Source organism: Alligator mississippiensis, chromosome 2, assembly GCF_030867095.1.
Source record: "Alligator mississippiensis isolate rAllMis1 chromosome 2, rAllMis1, whole genome shotgun sequence".
Classification (NCBI taxonomy): domain Eukaryota; kingdom Metazoa; phylum Chordata; order Crocodylia; family Alligatoridae; genus Alligator; species Alligator mississippiensis.
In genome coordinates, this window is record NC_081825.1 from 144275153 (window position 1) to 144295658 (window position 20506).

The 20506-nt window shown below is 41.8% G+C and overlaps 1 protein-coding gene across 4 annotated transcripts in view; it reads right to left on the reverse strand.

Annotated features, from left to right (window-relative positions):
* Window positions 1-20506, reverse strand: part of ANTXR2 (ANTXR cell adhesion molecule 2) — a 196122-nt gene that overhangs the window by 79833 nt on the left and 95783 nt on the right. For 3 of the 4 annotated variants that reach the window (XM_059722224.1, XM_014604003.3, XM_059722226.1), the window contains exons 12-14: window positions 19221-19316; window positions 3977-4018; window positions 1546-1644 (exon numbers count right to left, since the gene is read on the reverse strand). In XM_059722224.1, the coding sequence (XP_059578207.1) occupies window positions 1546-1644; window positions 3977-4018; window positions 19221-19316 (237 nt within the window). The remainder of the gene's footprint in view (window positions 1-1545; window positions 1645-3976; window positions 4019-19220; window positions 19317-20506) is intronic. The other variant, XM_059722225.1, reaches the window with a different exon arrangement.

Here is a 20506-nt window from a genome sequence, read left to right on the forward strand (position 1 = left end):
TTAGCTTCTACTGTATTCAGTTTTGGGCACCATACTTCAAAATATTCATAGACAAATTGAGAGTCCAGTGGAGAACAACACAACGATTAGAGTTCTAGGAAATACAACATACAACTTATGAGAAAAGGTTGAGAAAAATGAGATTATTTAGCCTGAAAAGGAAAAGACCGAGGTGGGATTTGATAATAGTCAGATACTTCTTTCTGTAATAGCAGAGAATAGGAAAGGAAGTAAACAGTTGTCAAAACTTATGTTAGGTATTAAAAAGAACTTTCTAACCCCGAGGGCAGTTAAGTATTGCAACATGTTAACTAAAGAGCTTATGGAATCTCCATCCTGTTAAGTTTTTAGGAGCAGTTTATACAAATGGGACAGTTTCAACAGGGTTCATCCTGCCATGAGCAAGGGAGTAGACTAAATGACCTCCTGAAGTGACTTCTAGCCCTATATTTCTATGATCCCACAAGGCATTTTACTCATTCTTAGAAAAGGAAATATTGTTGCATGATAAATGTAAATGTAATCATTTTTAAAGGTAATCAGTATTATGAGTGTTTAATTGGTTTTTACGTTTCTGTTTGACTAGAAAATGGAAAGTGCGCTATTTCCAAGCTGTAAAATTTAAAGACAGCAAATGTGTAGTCTCGCCACAAGACCATTTAGGAGTCCAGGCCCACACTTTGCAACTTAATTCATTACTGTGTAAAGCACTCAGGTATCCTAGGTTAGAGAAGTGCTACATAATATATATTTTAGCTTTACACTTCTGAACTCTAGGGATTTACAACTAAGGAAAGAAACATGATAGTCCTATTCTGCTCTCATTTACACATTTACAAACCTACTAGATGTTAGGAACTCAGGCAGGACTGGGCCAAATATGCATTTATATTTCCTGGCTTGGTCTACATATGAAGATAGATTCTGGGCAGTTACTTTGGATATCAACAGTGTTCTAGAATAAAGTTAAAATGCAGGGAAAACTACCTTGTAAATTCCATAAAGGCTGACGTAATATAAAATCTGACATAAGGACATGCCCATAAGGACACACATTTTTCATTCTGTTTTAATTAACATGGTGCTATCATGTCTCTTCAAAGACAGGCACTGTTGTAGCTGTGAGTTCCTTTGGGATCAAGCCTCTCCTTAATGTCACTATTGCCAGTGTGTCTGGCTGGCCCACAGTTGGAGTACTTATGTTACACTGTAATTTCTTCCAAAACATTCAAAAAGAGGCTCTCGCCCTCCTTTTCTCATTAGTTTGATGGAATGAGCATGCCTTTATGCATCTATTTAAAGTTCCAAATAAATGGAACTAATGAAATCAGGTCTTTCATATTTTACTGAGATATGGTTAAAATTACTGTATAGGGTAAAAATGTTAGGAAACTGATGTCACTGGGAAGCAAGCAAACTTGATACAATTATATTTCCAGCACACTTAGCAGCCTTTGTTTCCATCAACTTTAGTCACAAAAAATCTAATGTTCTAATGCATTAGTATTCTTTTTTTTTTTTTTTTTATTTCCAAAGAGTACAAACCTCCATTCTTTTAATTCCTCCAACTCCTCGTCCACCATAGTAGGAAGCATCCACTGTCGGCCATTTTTTGGGAGGCAAAGGATCTTCTTCATCTTCTTCCTGCATATAAATTCAAAGATTGTTTTTTTTTAAAAAAGGATATACGCATTGCATAACATTATTTTCTAATATGGGGTTTTATTAGCGCCCATAAATAAAAAAATCCATAATCTTAAATAGAGAAAGATAAAATTTTAAGGTCACACATGATGAGATGTTTTCCTTGTTACACATGATGTCTGACCATAGTTGAAAATATCTGACTTTTGGCTCATGGGAAAATGTTACTGCCCATCATTAGGAAAGCCCCAATTCCAGCCAGAGGTTCTCAATCCACTTGAACTGTACATTCCACTGATTAGAACTGTCATCATGCTATTCTCCTTTCCAGCAAAACAAACAGAATTCAGGGAAATAAACATCTCTTAAAACATATTGTACTCAAGGACAAACCACAAGGGACACCCCCAGTGAAAAAGGTTTGGATAGCCCCAGTCCAACAGGCAAAGGGGTTGAGAGAGAGACTTCTAATCCGCACCATACAGTAAACTGAGCATAGCAGATTGAAAGGAAAAAAGGAGTATAGCTCAAAAGGTCTGTTCCTCTCCCATATGAAATTCTGACCAAGTGGTTCTGTGCTGTGGTCCCAAAGCAACTGATTATATCCTTAATTTTAGGCCTGTGTTTGAACAAACATTTATGAACTCATGTGAATAAGGATATGTGTTCAGACTCCAGAATGCCCAGTTCCCCACTGCTGAGTGATCCAGTCCTCTATACAGACTACAGGGGATTACAGAGTCTTCCTACAAAGGTTCTCCAGAATTCAGAAGCAGTGGAAAGATTGTTTTAGGCTACAACGGTCTTGAGAATGTGCTGCTAAAACCAGCCAAACTCCCTGGTTTTCCTGTAGGCATGAGAAGGGCTGAGAATTGGTGTATGTGAGGATAAGGAGGTCAGGAGATGGCAGAGTATGGGGTAGGTGATAATATTTTAGGATTCTATCTACTTATCTAAGATCTGGTGGCCAGATTGTAGGAAAATGTATTTAAAACAGTACAAGACATTTGGAACAGGGAATAAATGCAAACTCCTGGGTTGGAATTTTGAAAGGCATCTAGGAGAATTACACACTTAGCTCCCTTAGGCTGCTTTGAAATCCCAGATTCAATAAATATCATACAAATTATCAAATTGAAATAAATTACATGTCTGTGGACATGGTAAAGAATGGAACATAGCGAATACAGAATACACTTTAGAACCTTCAGGCGTTATAACTTACTAGAACGTAGATATTTTATTAATTGCTACAGTATGACACCAATGGCTTCATAGATAAGGTTTCAAATGGGTTTCCATTATGTATCCAAATTAGTTCTTCAACAGAAATATCCAGAAACGAGAATATCAGACTTAACATAGGTGTGTTAAGACTTAAGATAAGATAGCTTTGTCTACCAAATTTGAAAACCATTAGAACAGAGGGCTCAGGAATTATGACAGCCTTGAAATAGTGTTTCACAAGTCAGCTAGCTTTCTTTGCTTGTTAAAAAGAAGACAAGAAACAGAAATATAAGCATGGTTTATGTACGTCATATCTAGTGTACAGGAATAAAGATTTATTGATTAAACTCACATTTTAAAATGTATTATGATTAACTATCAATTTAGGCCTTGGAGGATGGAGAGTTTTCCCACTAAACCTGTAATGAAGCTCTGCCTGTAAGCTAAAGTGCATCATAAATAGTGGTGGTCTCATAGAAACTTCATTTAGCAGTGGGTTTTTTGGGGGTTAAGAACAGGGTTGAAGATTATTAACAATTATTGAACTGACCCAGTCCATTGGAGAGAGAGTTTACCATCTAGCCCAATCAGGTTCCATACCAAGCCAAGGATACTGTCTTAAATACTCCCCAAGGCAGTCACTAAATGAAGCTCTATTCCTCTGCTGCTCCTGAAGGAGATGAGCCACCTATGAAGTTCAGGATGCCCAAAGGACCAGAAGAGTATTTCCTCTGTGATGTGCTACCTCTACTATCACTTGACTCTCCCCATTTCTATCGCACCTCCTCACAACTCATCAGTTTCTAGGAAGGAACTCCTGCTCCAACATGCATGCACTTCCCAGCTGGCAGATTTTCAGGAGGGTGAAAAAGGCAAGCTATATTCCTGCAAGTTTCAGTAAACCAGTGAGAAGGCAGTGCCTGCCCCCAATCCAAGTCTTCCTCCCTTCTCAGTCACATGTAATTTAAAAAGCAGGGAAAGTTTCTACACAAAAAATATGTTGCTAAGGTAGAATGAAAGGTGAGGGTACAATGTAACTAATGCGACTGCTGGAGCTGTTGAAAAGTGTGCAATTAACAGGGCCAGAAAGACCCTCATACTATACCTCTTTTGGTGCTGGGGGTGGTAGAGGAGGATCCTTTATGACCTAAAAACAATACAAATACATGCATGACTGACAGGAATCAGTTTCAAATCTCAGAGAATTCCACTGCAAGTTACCCATATTAGTTCACCAACTGGGAACTGCTGCTACAATTCCCTTGGCTATTGATCAAGTCTGCATGGAAAGTAGCCCCATCCCTCTAATAGGAAATAAGACCAACTTGTTGACAGGCACTCTGGACAAATGTATCTGTCCATTTACTTACTAATTGGATGAGGTTCAGTCATATTAAGTAACTGCATACGATTTCATCACTGGCTATTAATTAGTTGGTATGGGAGGAATGGCAGGCCAAGGCTTATCTGAAGACTGGCTAAATTTGGACCAGAGGTGCCTGCCCCTTCATGCCATGCTGCTCGAGAATTTCTGGCCCGATGACAAGTGTGAGATGCCTTCTAGTAATTCAAGATCACCTCTAGTCTTCCAGCTTATTTATGTGGCTCTAACATTCCAGATCCATCATTTAAAGATGTAGCTCCCCGACTGTGCTTAAAGCAGGATTCCTGCAATGTGGTGATGCTATGCATGACCATTTTTAGATCACTGCTGGGAAAGGATCTCTACTGTTAAGGTGATTCATCACTACTCTGTACTTATTCATGAGGTTTCTGGGCTATGGATGTTAACAGTCTGAGTTAACACTAACAGAGTGAAGTACACGGCAGAGCTTTCTCATGTTATTAAGAAAAGCCTTCTATTACCCTACACAAGGCTTTTCCAATCTTGTTTCAACTTAGTGTTGGCCTTTAATTTAGTGTTATGAATAGAGGGTGCTTGTAGATGTGCCAGGAGGCTGCTCTGACATGCTGTAATTGTAATGCGTTGGAGTAGACTCAATTAATCGAGTCTGCTGGAGCATGCTAATTAGTGCACTCTAGCCAGCCTCTGTGCCTTGTGTATCAGCATCCCCGCATTTCAGAATGATGGTGGGGGTGCTTTAACTAAAGATAATCAAATGAGCTCTCAAATAGATTTTAGCTACTCAGACCTCCCCTGTTCTCCCTTTCTGTTCTCTTATTTGTATGCACATCATGAATCTTCAAGAGACCCCTCTCTCCCCACAACTAACAACATCATTAAACTGAAAAAGTTGCTAATACATTATTAGATGATGGTAAAAGTTTAAAATCACAAGCAATTTTCTGCAAACAGTCTAAATGTTTCAAGCTAAAGTTGGACTCTTTGTAACGCCAACCTAACAGCAAAAAAAAATTAAAAAAATGCTTCACTATATGGAGAGAGACTATTTTTGGTATGTCCAAATTATAGAAAATCAAATAAATACCTGACTGATACAAAGACTAATTTTGTGTCATGGTACTATACACTTTTGATTAATATTGGAGGCCAACCTCATTATAATCATCCCACACTTTAACAATCACTACATAAACTGAATAACCTTATTACAGCATATACTCCACATCCTAATGAATTTTTCTCTGTCTCACAGTGGTTTGTTATGAGGGTTCATAATGAGGTTGTACCACATATAAAATGAATGATATATAAAACCCCTTAGTAGCAAGTGAAATATGTAAAATATTACATGCATATTATTTCTTCCATCTCCTTTAATTACCTTTAACAGTACCTGCAAATATTCTGAATGGATTCACAGCATCACATGTACAAGAAATACATATATATTTTTATATCTTGGCCAGTTTAACTTAAATGTTATCACACACATTTCAGATCATAATGCCACCAGAATAGCTTTCATCATCTTCAATAGATTGCAAAACAAATTATAGGTTTTTATCTAAAAGACATCTCTTTGAGTCCAGAAGCAGTGCTTACAAGATGTAAGCAAAAATGATATTTTCCCTAAATATTTGTAACTTAAGGTTGAATTTTTCTATATTCTCTCTCACCACAGGAAATTAGAGCACTTTATAAATATTTATGAGTTAATGCAGCTTATATCATAGATTCACAGGTGTTAGGGTCAGAAGGGACCTCAATAGATCATCGAGTCTGACCCTCTGCATAGGCAGGAAAGATCCAGGTGCCCTAGTCTCTGCTCGTAGGGTTTGGCCTGCAAGCCCTTAGCCATTCAAGAGGCCCTTCTCTGGACCCTCTCCAAGTTATTCACATCCCTCTTGAAGTGTGACGCCCAAAACTACACGCAGTATTCCAACTGCGGTCTGACCAGTGCCCGATAGAGGGGAAGTATTACCTCCTTGGTTCTGTTTGTCATGCATCTGTTGATGTTTGATAAAGTGCAGCTTTGCTGATGACTTCATCACACTGACGACTCATGTTCATCTTGGAGTCCACTAGGACTCCAAGATCCCTTTCCACTTCCATGCTATCAAGCAGGTCATTTCCTAGGCAGTAGATGTGCTGGACATTTTTCCTCCCTAGATGCAGCACTTTGCATTTCTCCTTGTTAAACTGCATTGTATTGTTTTCTGCCCATTTGTCCAACCTGTCCAGGTCTGCTTGTAGTTGTTCCCTGCCCTCTGGTGTGTCCACTTCTCCCCACAGTCTTGTATCATCTGCAAACTTGGACAGAGTACACTTCACTCCCTCATCCAAGTCGCTGATGAAGACATTGAAGAGTATCGGTACAAGCATCAAGCCCTGTGGGACTCCACTGCCCACGTCCTTCCAGGTCGATACCAACCCATCCACCACCACTCTCTGGGTACGACCTTCTAGCCAATTTGCAACCCACCGCACTGTGTAATCATCCAAGTTACAGCCTCTTAACTTGTTCACCAGTATGGTGAAGAGAGGCCAGCAAGAATTACTGCCTTGAGAGGCCAGCAAGAATCACTGCCTCTACTTCTCGGATGACAAATTGAGGAAACAAAAGGGTTTAAGAACCAGACTTTAAACACATTTAGGTGCTTGAAGATGCAAACACAAATCTAGTAGGACTTCCAAAAAAAAAAAGCATCTAGGTACCTAACTCCCAGTAAAACCAATCAAAAAGTCAGAACTGCTAAGACCTTCTTCCAATATTATAAAACGTGTGTGATCTTGATTATTGTAACTCTCATCCCCCTTTATGCTATATTTGCTTTATATGTTATTTTAACATTTATATATGTGCCTGATAAAGATTACAAGCTTTTCAGGGAACAATCCCAAAAAAGGCTGAGTGCTATGTAAATATATATTAATGTAAAAACAAATAATAATTCTGCCATTCCACTCCTTATAGTTCTACAGTTTTATATTCCTGAATCTCCCCTTGTTCAGATCAGAATCAACTTTATGCACCAAAATGCATATTAGTTTCACGATGCAGGCCAGTGCTCGTTAGGCCCAAATTCCCATCCATTTTAATGGGATAGGCAGCTCAATTCCACCAAAATCAAGGGAAAGAGACCTTCTTCACGTCAGTGAGCTTTGTAAACCTGTGAGCCATTGCAAGTCTTTCTGCTGACTTCTTGGACAATGGATCAGACCCTAAACTAATGCTATTGTGTAGAATAAACTAGGGATTTAGCTAAAACATTAATTAGATGCATTTCCTAATAGCTTCAGAAGACGAAGCTTGTTTGAAACGAATCCCATTATTAAGTGACAATAGTGTGAGAAAATAATCTGCCTTGAGTAGCAGATATTTGGCCCTGTTGACAGAAGTGGCGCACAAATGTCTGCATCCTTATGTTTCAACAGGCTCCTTGCATGCTCTGTCTCTCTCTCTCGCAGAGCATTATCAGTACTTCCTTTAGTTTGAATGCTAAAGGTCAGTAAGGTCAATAGAAAGCTGTCCTGATATCTAAATTTTAAAAATTGAGAAACATAGGCTTTTTTGTAGAATAAAAATTATTTTTTCAGATATTTTAAAGGACATAATCAAAAGGTTATTATTTTATTTTATTATTAAATCCTGCACTAAAGAACTGGGCAAATGTTTCCACCTTACTAGCCATATGTACAGCTTGATTCATCTCCAATTTTGTTTTGTTTGGTTTTGTCATCATCAACAACCTGAAAGACTGCATCTCATTCATTTCTTTAGTTGGAAAGAGAAAGAGAGAGAGAAAGAAAGTTAGTAGCTTCAGGCAACAGGCCTTTTGATCTACTCATTAACACTTTTCAAATGTTCGAGTGATGTGGGCATTAGGAAATGTCAGCACTAGAGCCTGAAGCCAGCTTGATGGAATCATATGTTCTGATATTCAGGGAAGAGTGAAAGAACTGTCAACAGTGAACTGCCTTTAAAAAAAACAACAACCTGGTACTGTTCATGGACTGCAGATCAAGTAACATTTTCAGAGCTGGCTCCTGGCAATGATTACACAGAATGCCCAAGTCATCTAAAGTGTTGAAAACCAACTGCCTGCAGATAATAGAAAGCAAGAACTTCTGCAATTCTCAGACATTTTTTTTCATTCAGTCTCCAAGATCTTTATCCTTTCTTGTTCTAATTCAGATGATGTCACAGTTTTTTAGGTTGGGTGTTGTTGGTTTTTTCCCCTCTCTGTTGCTCTCTGAAATAAGCAGAAATAAGAAGATCTGAATTTTTCCCCACCCCTTCTCTAATATTTGGAAGAAGTGATCAATGGTGAAAAATATTTACATCGAAGCCAGTAAGTAACTAGATGGAAACAGCAATAATAAAAACTGCTAAAATGCTAGATGAGGAGAAAGAGAAAGGAATGAGAGAACACATTATAACAAGTTAAGGAAATGTCTGTCAAAACAAAAACTATGGAAGAGTCTGTATTTGTTAACATGTATAGTGTAAATTAATGTGTGTTTGGCTCTTGGCATCATTGTAGCAGTAAGTCCAAAGACAACACTTTCAACATTTCACAAAGGAAACAAATAAACAGCATCAATGAATAGTAAAAGTGCATTATATTAAAATGTAAAGCATTGTTGTTTTACTGCTCATGCAGAAATCAGGCTGTTTTGGTTTTTTTTGCTTTTACAGTATCACATTAATATGCATCACACACCTTCTTTCATAAAGGGCCAGATTCTCATCCTCTAATTCAGTCTGCACAATACTTTATTCCACAAATATTGGCACTTCAGTTAATAGGTCTTAAAACAAAAGTTCACCACATCCTAAACAGAGATAGACTTCAGCTTCCACCAAGTACTTCGCTAAATCAAAATCTTAGTGGCTGCAGTATCAGTATTTCAACCTTGATATATTATCATGATAAACCACCTTAGTTGCCTACAGTGCGAAAGGCAACAGGAAAAGAGAAATAACTCCACATCAGCAACTGAAGTTCTTCAGGATTTGGCTGCAAATGCATGTGCACCTCAAGCACCTGAGCTCAGGCCCTAACAGCTAGTGCCCTAACCTACAGAGCACATGCACCCCACCTCTCCCAGGGGTGCACAAGGCAGCTTGTGTTTTCTGTTCCTCAGTTGCCTCTCAACTGCAAAATTCCAGAGCGTCAGGAACTTCAAGGCAGTGGACAGGAGGACAAGATGTGGAAAACATTGGCAGGCAACTCAACTCAAAGAACTCAAATTACTGGTAACTACTCTATTCTCCTTCAAGTACTTGTTGTAGCAGGATCAGCCTCAGAGTGGTTGTGGCACCCCCTTGGTGACTGAACTACTTCTGACTTCTCACTGCTGGTACCCCTCGCTGCTTTGGCTGCCATCCCTTGATGTAGGCTTTGTATGTAGATTTTAGGAGGGTGCCCCTGGAGTCCTAGATTGAGCCTGATGGTGCTGTACTCAGCCTAACAAACTCAACTCACTTAGCTGGGGTCCTTCTTGCCACTGAAGCCTCAATCCATTAACTAAAAACATTTCATGTCTCACTGGGACTAATCATGCCTCCAGCCTCTCTTGTAACTACACCCATTCCTCCTGGGTCTTATTCTTTGCAGCTGGCCTCAACCCTGCTTCAATTCTCTGGGCCCCTGACCCTGTCTTGACATGAACTCACCAGGCACTTTTACATTCCCTTTACATTTTTAACATTCCTTGGCTTCAGCCCACTCAACCCACCAGGCCCCTGGTCTTTGCAGGACTCTTCCTTGGCTCAACCACTCAACTCACTGGACCCCTGGTCCTTGCAGGGTTCTACCTTGGCTTCATCTCCAATACAGAGTACCTCACTGGTACCACTCTGTGGCCTCCTTCTCCACTTAAGCCACTCTCAAATCCTGCAGTTAAACCAAAACAAAAACACAAACCAACCAGTCTCTAACTCAAGCCTTCAACCCCAACCTTCAAGGTCCCTTTCTACATCTGCAGCTTCCTGTCTAGCAGCTTATGCTGACAGAAGCTCCTCTCCTACAGAGCTCAGGGTCAGACTGAGTTCTCTGGCTCCAGAGCTGGGTTTATCTGCCCCTAGGCTCCACCTGTTCCAGTCACCTGTCTCTGGTCCTCAGAAATAAACCCAGGGGTTTCCACTCAGAAAATTAACAAGCTTTCTCTCCTCTGATGCTGGCTATCTAGCTGTTCTACAATCTCCATTTAACTACTTTGCTGGAGTTCTAGCTGTTGTCTATAGTAGGGCATCCTGCCCCCAAGTAGTAATCTGTAGCCTTATGGCTCCTATTTTTGTGCTCCTGCAGCTACTTGCTTTGTGGCAGGTGGCCCTGATTCAGCTGCCCACCTAATTTAGTCCCATCATGCTACTCTCATGCTGTCTTAAAAGTTGGTGGTGGTCCCTCAATATGAGGAAGACAGTCTTCCAGTAAATAAGGTCCAGAGATGATTGATAGGGCTGATCTGAAATCTGTATGTTTTCGGACATGGTAAATAGTTCTGGAAGGAAGGAGTAGATCCTAGTGATGATGGGTCACATCTTTGTCACTTTGTCTCTCCTATCTATCCACCTTGTTACGTCTCAGCTCTGTGTTCTTGGGCAACCCTGGCACAGGATGCAGTCTGTCTGACTCACAAAGGACTCACCCCCCCCCCCCCCTTCTACCTAAACGAAACTGATTAAGATGCAGTGAGAGACACACCTAAGACCCTCACCAGATAAGGGTGATAAGAGTGAAACAACTGCCCTAGGTCTCATTTACATCCGAGATGGAACCAGATGACCATTCATTTACGTGAGAGATGGAGAACAGAAAGCCTGAAGCAGAGACTGCAGTGAATTCTGGGACCAGAGAAGCAGGAGAGCACTGCATAATGGGGAATCTGTGCTTCAAATGTTAATCAACCCATGTTCACGCACACCCACCTCAGCATTTATCAGACCAGTTCTAATCTGGATTTACTAAGGACTTTTCCCCCCCAGACACACACACACACCTCTAAGTTTAATAGGCATCTTGGGGCGTACATTCCCTGGTCCCACTATGGGAGGCCTATTTAAACTTGATTGACTAAAACTCGGTTGCCGGGTTAGGGAATGCTGAGGCAAGAGACTGAGCCAGAGGGGGTATGGGCAACATTTGAACAATGGTTAAGGGTTCATCACAGCATCCAGCCTGCTGGAGCCCTAATCCCAGGTGTTGTCATATCTTTCCCGAGACGACTGGTGGGAGTCCTCTCCACAAAAGGTTATGAGCACCCCAATTATTGTCTTAAGTCTGTTAAAAGACTATAGTAAAATCTGGAAAAGTCATGCTAAGCTGAGGCTTGTGCACAAAAAGTAAAAATCCAAAATCCTGATGCTGCAAGCTATCTATTGTTCCTGAAGAAACCACGAGATATCCCATCAGTATATCTGCCATCCATAGGAATCTCAAGCTGGCTCCCAAGTATTTGGGTTACTCCCTAATCTTAAGTGTTTCCTGATTATCAATCAGTTTCCTGAGATGGTCCAAACCAGATAACCCCTTGTCAATAGAAAAGACAATGATTTACACTACTGAGGGTGCTTCGAAGCAGCTGAACTGAGGGTATAAAAATCTGTAAGTGTGTGTGCTTCAAGAAGAAAAAGAAGAAGCAGCAGGAGGAAAGAAGGAGAAGAAGAAAGAAGAAGAAAACTCCTGTGCTGACACCATCCCCTGTCGTTCTTGGGACGCTGGAAGAACAGATCATCTCTCTCTTCAAGGATTGTGCTACGGACTGTGCCTGTCAGCTTTGCAGCCTAAGTACCGTGGACTAGGTGAGATCCCAGCGTTCTCTCTCTTCTTTCTAGGCATAAACTTCTGAACCTGAACTGTATTAGTTAAGCTTGAGCTAAGTTTCCCCAAATACTTAGTGAAACCAAGGTAGTATTGTCATTGTTTGTGTTTGTTTTTCTTTTGCATGTCTATTACTACTAGTACTATTATATATTTCATATGCTTAGCACTAAATAACTTTTATAGTCAAACTGGTAGTAATTGGGTATATTTTTCCTTCTCTGCTTCTCTTTCCTCCCGTGCTCTGCAGCAACGCTTCTTTTACCTATGCTAAAGATCCCTGTGAAGCCCAAAAATATTGTGGGGTCTGCTCATCAAGAGGCCAAAGATTGGGACATGCTGAGTTTGAAACACATATGGGGATCAGCTTGTACAGGCTGATTGACCCAGTTTGACTCAGACGTGCCCTTATGAACTGAATGCTGGCCCATGAGGGTGTCAGCTGGACACCCAGCCAGATTCAGAGGGATTCTGTTTACCTGTGTGCTTGTGTTTGACTGCATTTTATTGTTGCTCTTATGAACTGATTCTTGGCATATGAGGGTGTCAGCCTGTCCATGCTGATCAGCCCGGCCAGGTCAGGCGTGTCACGTTAATTTGTGTGTGTTTGTGTGTATGACTGATTTGGTGACTGGAGGAACCCAGTCCCATTGAGAATGAGTCCTGCAAGATAGCTCCACTGGGGGTGAGGGCTTGCAGAAGGGAGAAATACAGCTCCGTATAGTAACACAAGCAGCACATTGACAGAATCACCAAGACCCTAGAAACTATCCCTAATAAATGAGCACACCCCAAAGTAATGGGCAAATTTGGTAACAACCTCCATAGCAAAGCAAGTTTACTCAAAATGATCAATGCCTTGTCATACATCATAGTATCATTGGCGATTATTCAGTGCTAAAATCTCCCACATACTGATGTTAATGCTGCATTTTTTCAGATTGGCCTTCAAAGTGACTTTGAATCTCTTCTCTTGCCTATGTCTAGAGCAGTGATCATCAGTGAGTTGGGAGTGTAGGATCTGGTTGTCAAGCACCCTCAGGATAAGCCCTGTCCAACAGATCTGGTGCTGTATAAACATTAGGCCTGTGGAAAACAGCATCATTCCACTTTGACTTCTGTTTTGACGGAACAGTGCTTCGTTTCGAGGTTTGTTTTGTTTCATTGAAATTCTTTGGCTGTTTCAATGCTGTTTCAATGTTTCGCCCATAGCCACCACCAGAAAGATCAGTGCTGCCGCTGGCCCCAGCCAGAAGCACCAGCCTCTTGTGATCCAGGAGGCCCACACCCCTGGAAGGAGTCCAGCACAGCCCCCGCAGCCCTCCCAGGGCTTCAGGGGGAGCCCCCAGTCTGCCTGCCGGATGACAGGAGGCTGGTGCTGCCAGCTGGGGCCAGCAGCAGCACCAATCTTCTCGGTGCTGGATGCAGGCTCCCAGCCAGCAGCACCAGCCTTGTGTCATCCAACAGGCAAATCGGGGGCTCCCTTGCACTCCCAGGAGGGCTGCGAGGGCTGTGCTGGACTGCTCCCATGGGTGTGGGCCCCTGATCTGCCTCCTGGATCACAGGAGGCTGGTGCTGCTGCCTGGGGAGGAGGCAGGTCCCCAAAAGGAGCTGATTTGCCCCAGACCCCATACCCTCCTCAGGTTGGCTCTGGTACAGGACCCAGGGAAAATCAGTTTATGCTGGGACCTGGCTGCACCCCGATTCTGAGGTGGGTCCCTGCACGAGCTAATTTGCCCCAGGCCCCACACCAAAGCTGATTGGAGGAGGGTGTGGGGCCTGGGGCAAATTAGCTCGTGTGGGGACCTATTGTCACCTCAAGATCAGGGTGGCAGCGAGTCCCCGCACAAGCCCTGGGCACCACACCCTCCTCCGATCAGCTCTGGTGCAGGGTTTGGGAAAAATCAGCTCATGCAGCCACCTGCCAGCACCTTGGGACCGGGGCAGCAGCAGGCCTGCGCACAAGCTGATTTGCCCCAGGCCCCATACCCTCCTCCAATCTGCTGGCAAAACATCACAGAGCCCTGATAAACATGTTTTCAATAATGGTTGTGTTTTCTTGAGCCAGAACACTGGCATTTGTTCTTCTGTCTTTTCAATTTATATGGAGGGTTTTCCAAAGATATTGCTGCTGGTAACATTTTAAATCTTTCAAGTGTTTCTGACATGTCATTCACGTTTCACACCCCTACAACAGAGAACGGATGACAACAATTTAGTAGATGAGAAGTTTGGTTTAGGACCTGATGTATAATCATTGAAGACATGATTTCAGAAACATCCAAAGGCAGCACTAGCAGATTTTATCCAATTTGAATATTGTTATCTATGTTTACATTTGGGGAAGTACCTAAATTGGGGAAATCCTCAACGTTCTCCAAGGATTGCACTCTAACTGTAATATTTGGAGGAGCAGCTGGTTGGTTTTGGTGTCAGTTGGTAAAGGAGCTTGGTTTTTTGAGGTTGATGAGTCCAAACTCAACCCACTGGATGCTTCACAGAAGCAGTCAAGAATGACCTGAAGCTCTTGTGAGGTACACATAACACAATCATCAACATATTGAAGCTCAGTAATACAGATGTTAGTTATCTTGGATATGGAATGTAACCAGTTAATGTTAAAGAGATTCCCATCCATGCAATACTGGATGCTGACTTCCCAGATGGAAGTATAGGTGTGATACAGATGGAAATGAGTGTTGGTGCAATCACACATCCTTGCTTGACTCCAGTTCTAGTAGCAAAAAGGTCCACTTCCAAGCTGTTTCTTAAGATGGCTACTGTCAGATCACCATGATGAAGTCTTGGATGCCCACCAAAATTTGTTAATATCAATCTCATCAGGATTTTCCATAGGACCTCTTTGTTGATTGAATCAAAAGGCCTTAGTCAGGCCAATGAAGGTCATGAACAGATCTGCATTGCTCATGACAGTTCCCCTGCAGGTGTCTTGCAACAAAGATCACATCTACTGTGCTTTTGAATGGTCTGAAACCATATTGGGATTTAGGTACAATCTCCTCAGTGAGGGATATGCATCTATTGAGGAGAATGCAGGCATGGATCTTCCCAGCTATGGACAGGAGTCCAATACCATGATAATTGCTGCACATCTATCTCCTTTCTTGAATATGGAAATGACTATGGCATCTCTGAAGTTGCTGAGAATCAGTTTATGTTTCCAGATTTTCAAAATGACATGTAGTTGGTAAGAGAGTTTTTACCACCTTGTTTATAAATTTCAGCTGGTGTTCCAACAGGACCACGTGATGTGTTGTTTTCCATCTACTTAAAGACGTTTAAGGCCTCTTAATAAGTTGGTGGATCTGCAAGGTAGCCAGTCCTTATTGGAGTGTTGTGAGATGGCTTTGATGGTTCATAGATTTCATAGATTTCATAGACATTAGGGCTGGAAGGGACCTCGGAAGATCATCGAGTCCAGCCCCCGCCCAAAGGGCAGGACGTCAGCTGGGGTCATAGGATCCCAGCAAGATAAGCATCCAGTTTCATCTTGAAGGTGTTCAATGAAGGCGCTTGAACAACCTCCGGCGCCAGGCTGTTCCAGACCTTGGGGGCTCGGACAGTAAAGAAATTCTTCCTTATGTCCAGCCTGAAACGATCTTGTAGTAGTTTGTGACCATTCGTCCTCGTCATCCCTTGGGGCGCTCTGGTGAACAAACGTTCCCCCAGATACTGGTGATCACCCCTGATAAACTTGTAGGTGGCCATCAGATCACCCCTGAGCCTGCGCTTTTCCAGGCTAAAGAGCCCCAGGGCTCTCAGCCTGTCATCATAGGGTCTGCTTCCCTGACCCCTGATCATGCGCGTGGCTCTTCTCTGGACTCTCTCAAGCTTCTCCACATCCTTTTTGAATTGTGGAGCCCAAAACTGGATGCAGTACTCCAGCTGCGGCCTCACTAAGGCCGAGTACAGGGGGAGAATGACGTCCCAGGATTTGCTTGAGAAGCATCTATGGATGCAAGCCAGCGTTTTGGTCGCTTTACTAGCCGCAGCATCGCATTGCAGGCTCATGTTCATCTTGTGGTCAATGATGACCCCCAAGTCTCTTTCTTCCATAGTGCTAACCAACATAGCACTGCCGAGCCTATAAGGATGCTGCGGGTTTTTCTTCCCAAGGTGGAGAACCTTGCATTTATCGGCATTGAAAAATGGTATTGTCTTCAACATTAGAATCTCAGTTCAGGAGCTCTTGAAAGTGTTCTTTTTACCATATGTTGATGGTGGAACTGTCTTTAAAGAATATGCTTGGCCCAAATACAGCTTTGGTTGTATTGCCAAAACTACACATATCATGGCTGTTGGCAAACCTTTGAATCTCTTTTGCTTTGTCTTCCCACCACCTGTTTTTTTACTCAGTTTTTCTCTGGGTCTCGGCTTTAATGTGATCCTATCATGTGGATCTTATACTCTCTTAAAGTAATGGGCTAAAAGCCCCCTGTTATACTTGTCCATGTACACATTACACTATGGGACTACAAATAGACATTGTACTTATCCTGGGGTAAACCATTATTTCCTGGGACAAAGTGCAAAAATTCAGATGTCCATATTGTTATCCTAGGATAAATCCTAAAAAGGCTCACAGAATAAAAAGTACTAACAGTTTATTCCAAGACATCACAAACTGCGTCTGAACAGTTGTCCTGGGATTGCATCATTGAATCTATGGCAGAAAAGGGGCAGTGCATTCCAATACTCACTAAATCCTGGTAAGAACGGTGATATATGTGCATGCCAATCCTGGGATATTCCTGTTTCAGGACAAACAGAGACACAACTGGTCCAGGGGCAAATGCAAGATCTGTCCTTAGCCTTTGGGACTCCAAATCAGTACCAGGTCCACCTGGAGGCAGGACTTGGAGTCCTAGGTGAACAGCACCTGGAGGATTATTTGCTGCCACCACAGCCTACAATATTTTGAGTGACAGTGGCCCTGGTGCTGGGCTTTGCATGGAGCTCAACTGCATCATAGTGAATTGGGAATGCTCTGAGCATACCTAATGATATGGCCTTTGCTGGGAGACGGGCAGTGTTTAGGTGCCTCCTGAGCTCCATTCTGGAAACAAATAGAGCTTTGGCTACTGTGGGGTGACCAGACCTATAAACATAGTTACAACAACTCACAGGTATTAAAGATACTGCCACTACTTACTGCTCTAACTAAAGGAAAATACGATAGCAGGACAGCACTATAAGCTGAAGATGACTTTCTAATGTTGACCATTGGAAAAAGCATTTCTCATATTTTAAGTGTTACAGTAAGTATGCAAAAGCATAACTCTGAAAAACATAAATTTGGCAAACAGTTAGTGACATGTGTAACTGAATCTGATGTGATATGCATCTCCTTCAATTGAAAAAGATTGATTTTGGGTTTATCTAAATAAGAGGTGAATGAACTCTATTCTGACTGACATCCACATTCAGCTAGTCACAAAAAGTTAAGCAGTTCTGAGAGCTTTGAAGACCTAAAGGAACATTAGGGTTTCCTGATGTCAATCAACTCAAGGATAAGTATGTTTGTCTTTTAAATGAACTAGAAAGCTTGAAAACTCAGGAACAGGATGAGAGTCAACAGGCCTCTTTGTTAGAGAAGGCAGCTGTCGAGAAAGGATGTGCTGATCACTGTAAATAGACTGTAAAAAAAATGGCAAAATATAACTTGCATGTAATCATATTTTTAAGAATCCTGCAAATGCTTACCAAGCCTCCAGCTCACTAGAGACCTTGCAAGAAAATTCACACTTCAAGTCAACAAGATTTTTAATTTATACTTTTAAAAAAGGGCGAGACTTTGAAGCCTGGAAAATTTGATTTTCTGTTGAATGCAAAATATAAAGTCTGGTGGAAGGTCACTCCTACCATATCCTCTCTGCATCATCGAATCCCACATAATACCATCTTGGAAAAGACTACTTATAGACTTGACACTACAGGCCATACCACTCATTTGAACAGGAATGACCCAATTCTTTTAAAAATGAAGGAAATAAGAAACCTTTCTTCACACTGTGGAAAAACCCACAGGCTAGAGGCTTCTGAAAGACTAAATGACCAAAGGATGCCTTCCTGGAACAATCCTATGAAAGTGGGATGAGAGGCATTCTTTCATTACAGATGGGTTCTCAAGAACCATAGATCATAGAGGTTCTGCAGAAAGTGGGGGTCTTCCTGCTCCACATCATGTTTAAGGCCTTGCACCTATTTCATAGCTGAGGCTTCACCAGCAGTTTCAGAGAACACATGGAGAAGGGCGATTCCTTCACGGCAGCGTTCCCTCTAAGCTGTGTGGTGTGTGCGGCCGTGCAGGCACACAACACAGCTTAGAGGGAACACTGCTTCATGGCCTTCCAGTAGACACCAATCCTAAACCAAGATCAAGTGGAGGGAATATTATGCTATGCTGGAACATATCAGCATGCCCTTAGGACTGCCGACCAACTGAACAGATAATACCTTCCACAAAAATAAAACCCCTGATGTGAGGAAACAAAGGGAGAGCTATTGAAGCATCATTGTTGACTGCTGCTAAGATAAAGACTGTTCATTATTCAGATGAAACTAGATACAATATGTGCAGGATGAAAATTTAATTTTTTGCAAGGGATTAATAGAAAAATAAAGGATTTCCAACTTAGGCTTCCATAATGGACTACAAATATCAATTTTACTGCTCGTGCTTTTAAAGTGGTCCTTGATTTCATGGTAACATCTGCCCACCATTATAGCCTGCAACTTTCAAATAAAAGAGGAAAGGCTTTTACCAAAGATTTCACTGAAATACAGCACACCTGCTCATTTAGGAGAAAGCCAATAGAAGATGCACCCATCCTCTCCTTGTTCATCTCTGCTTAGATTTCTGTCAGAGAAGCCAGCACTGCAAAAAGCACAGTTACTTGCTTATGTTGAAACTGACCTCTTCTGGGGTTTACAATATACCACTGATAAACCCTAAACGTGTATCTTATATTATATACACTTTTGACTTTAGCCCATTCTAAACAGCTATCAATCTGGATTACTACTTATTTTCAAGAACTGTTTGAAAAAATAATCTATACTTCAAGAAAATTTTGATTATGTTTTGTAAAGTGATATATCAGCTAGATATTGACTTTTTTTTTCTTTTTACTTACCACTTTGCAGCAGAGAGGCCAGAACCACCAGAAGAGACCAAGAGCCACCAAAAGTAACAGTATAAGAACAGCAATAAGTGCTGCTATACCATTAGACTGTGGAGAAAGGAGAGGTAAAAAAAGACACAGTCATTGGAGAATAATTCTTTTTCGGACATAGCTACACACGGATTCCCACAGAGAAAGTGACTATTCAGTGGGACCATTTCCCACTGACCTTACTCAGACAAAGCTCCTTCTGACACCAATAGGATCAGGTTCATTATAAGCTGAATTAATGTGAGAGTCAGCTTCAGACACCCTGCAATTTCCCTTTTCATCCATGGGCATCGCTATGTCACAAGGGACCCCTAAATAAAGACACAGCATAGACCAGCAGAATCACACAGATAATGTGAGCAACTACAAAATGGGGAAGATTAGATATTAAAAAGGTATAATTGGTATCCTTTCATTCCACAAACTTTCTTGGCTCTGGAGAATATCAGTGCATCAGCAGTTTTACGGCTACAACCTCCAATATGCCATATATCTTTAACCTGAAAAATTCAAAACTCTGAAAACTGTGTTTAACTCTGCATTCCTTGGACCAAGAAAACAGTGAGACCAATAGAGATAACAAGTCTGAGTCTCCTCTCACTTACATCAGTGTAAATCATAAGTATCTTCATGGAAATAGATGGCATATGTGACAAGAGAATAAGGAATAACATGGAGGCAAGAGAGGTCAGTGGCCTAAATCAAAAGGCATCTACTGTGAAAGTACTTGCTGGGTGCATCTACATGTATCCCTATAGCACCTTTGTTATTGCGCTGACATTTAGTACTTCCTTTTGGAAATACAACAACTCTATTATGGGCTTTTATGTTCTAAAAATAAGTCACCTTAACATTCAACCTGTCCTGCAGGGGAGTTAAAAAAAAACCCATAGGAACTGCCAGGCTGGATAAGAATGGTGGTCAATCGAAGCCAGTGCTCTGGACTTCCTAGACTGTCCCGGACAGTGCCAGTACTAATTGTTTCAGAGGACAGTGCAAATACTCAGGCCTCCTCTACACGTGAAGCTAAAGGCATGATGGGATCTAATGTGTGATTCACAAAATTGCAGCTCCTGCCATGCCAGAGCCTGGCTGGAGATGCAATTGTGGGATTGCACATGAGATCCCATCACACCTGTATAGGGGGAGCCAGATTCTGGACTCTCCCTACATTAGGAAACTCCTGCAGCTGGGAGACCCACATTTCCCAGTTGAAGGGCTCCCAGCCATGGGGGCACCAAATATAC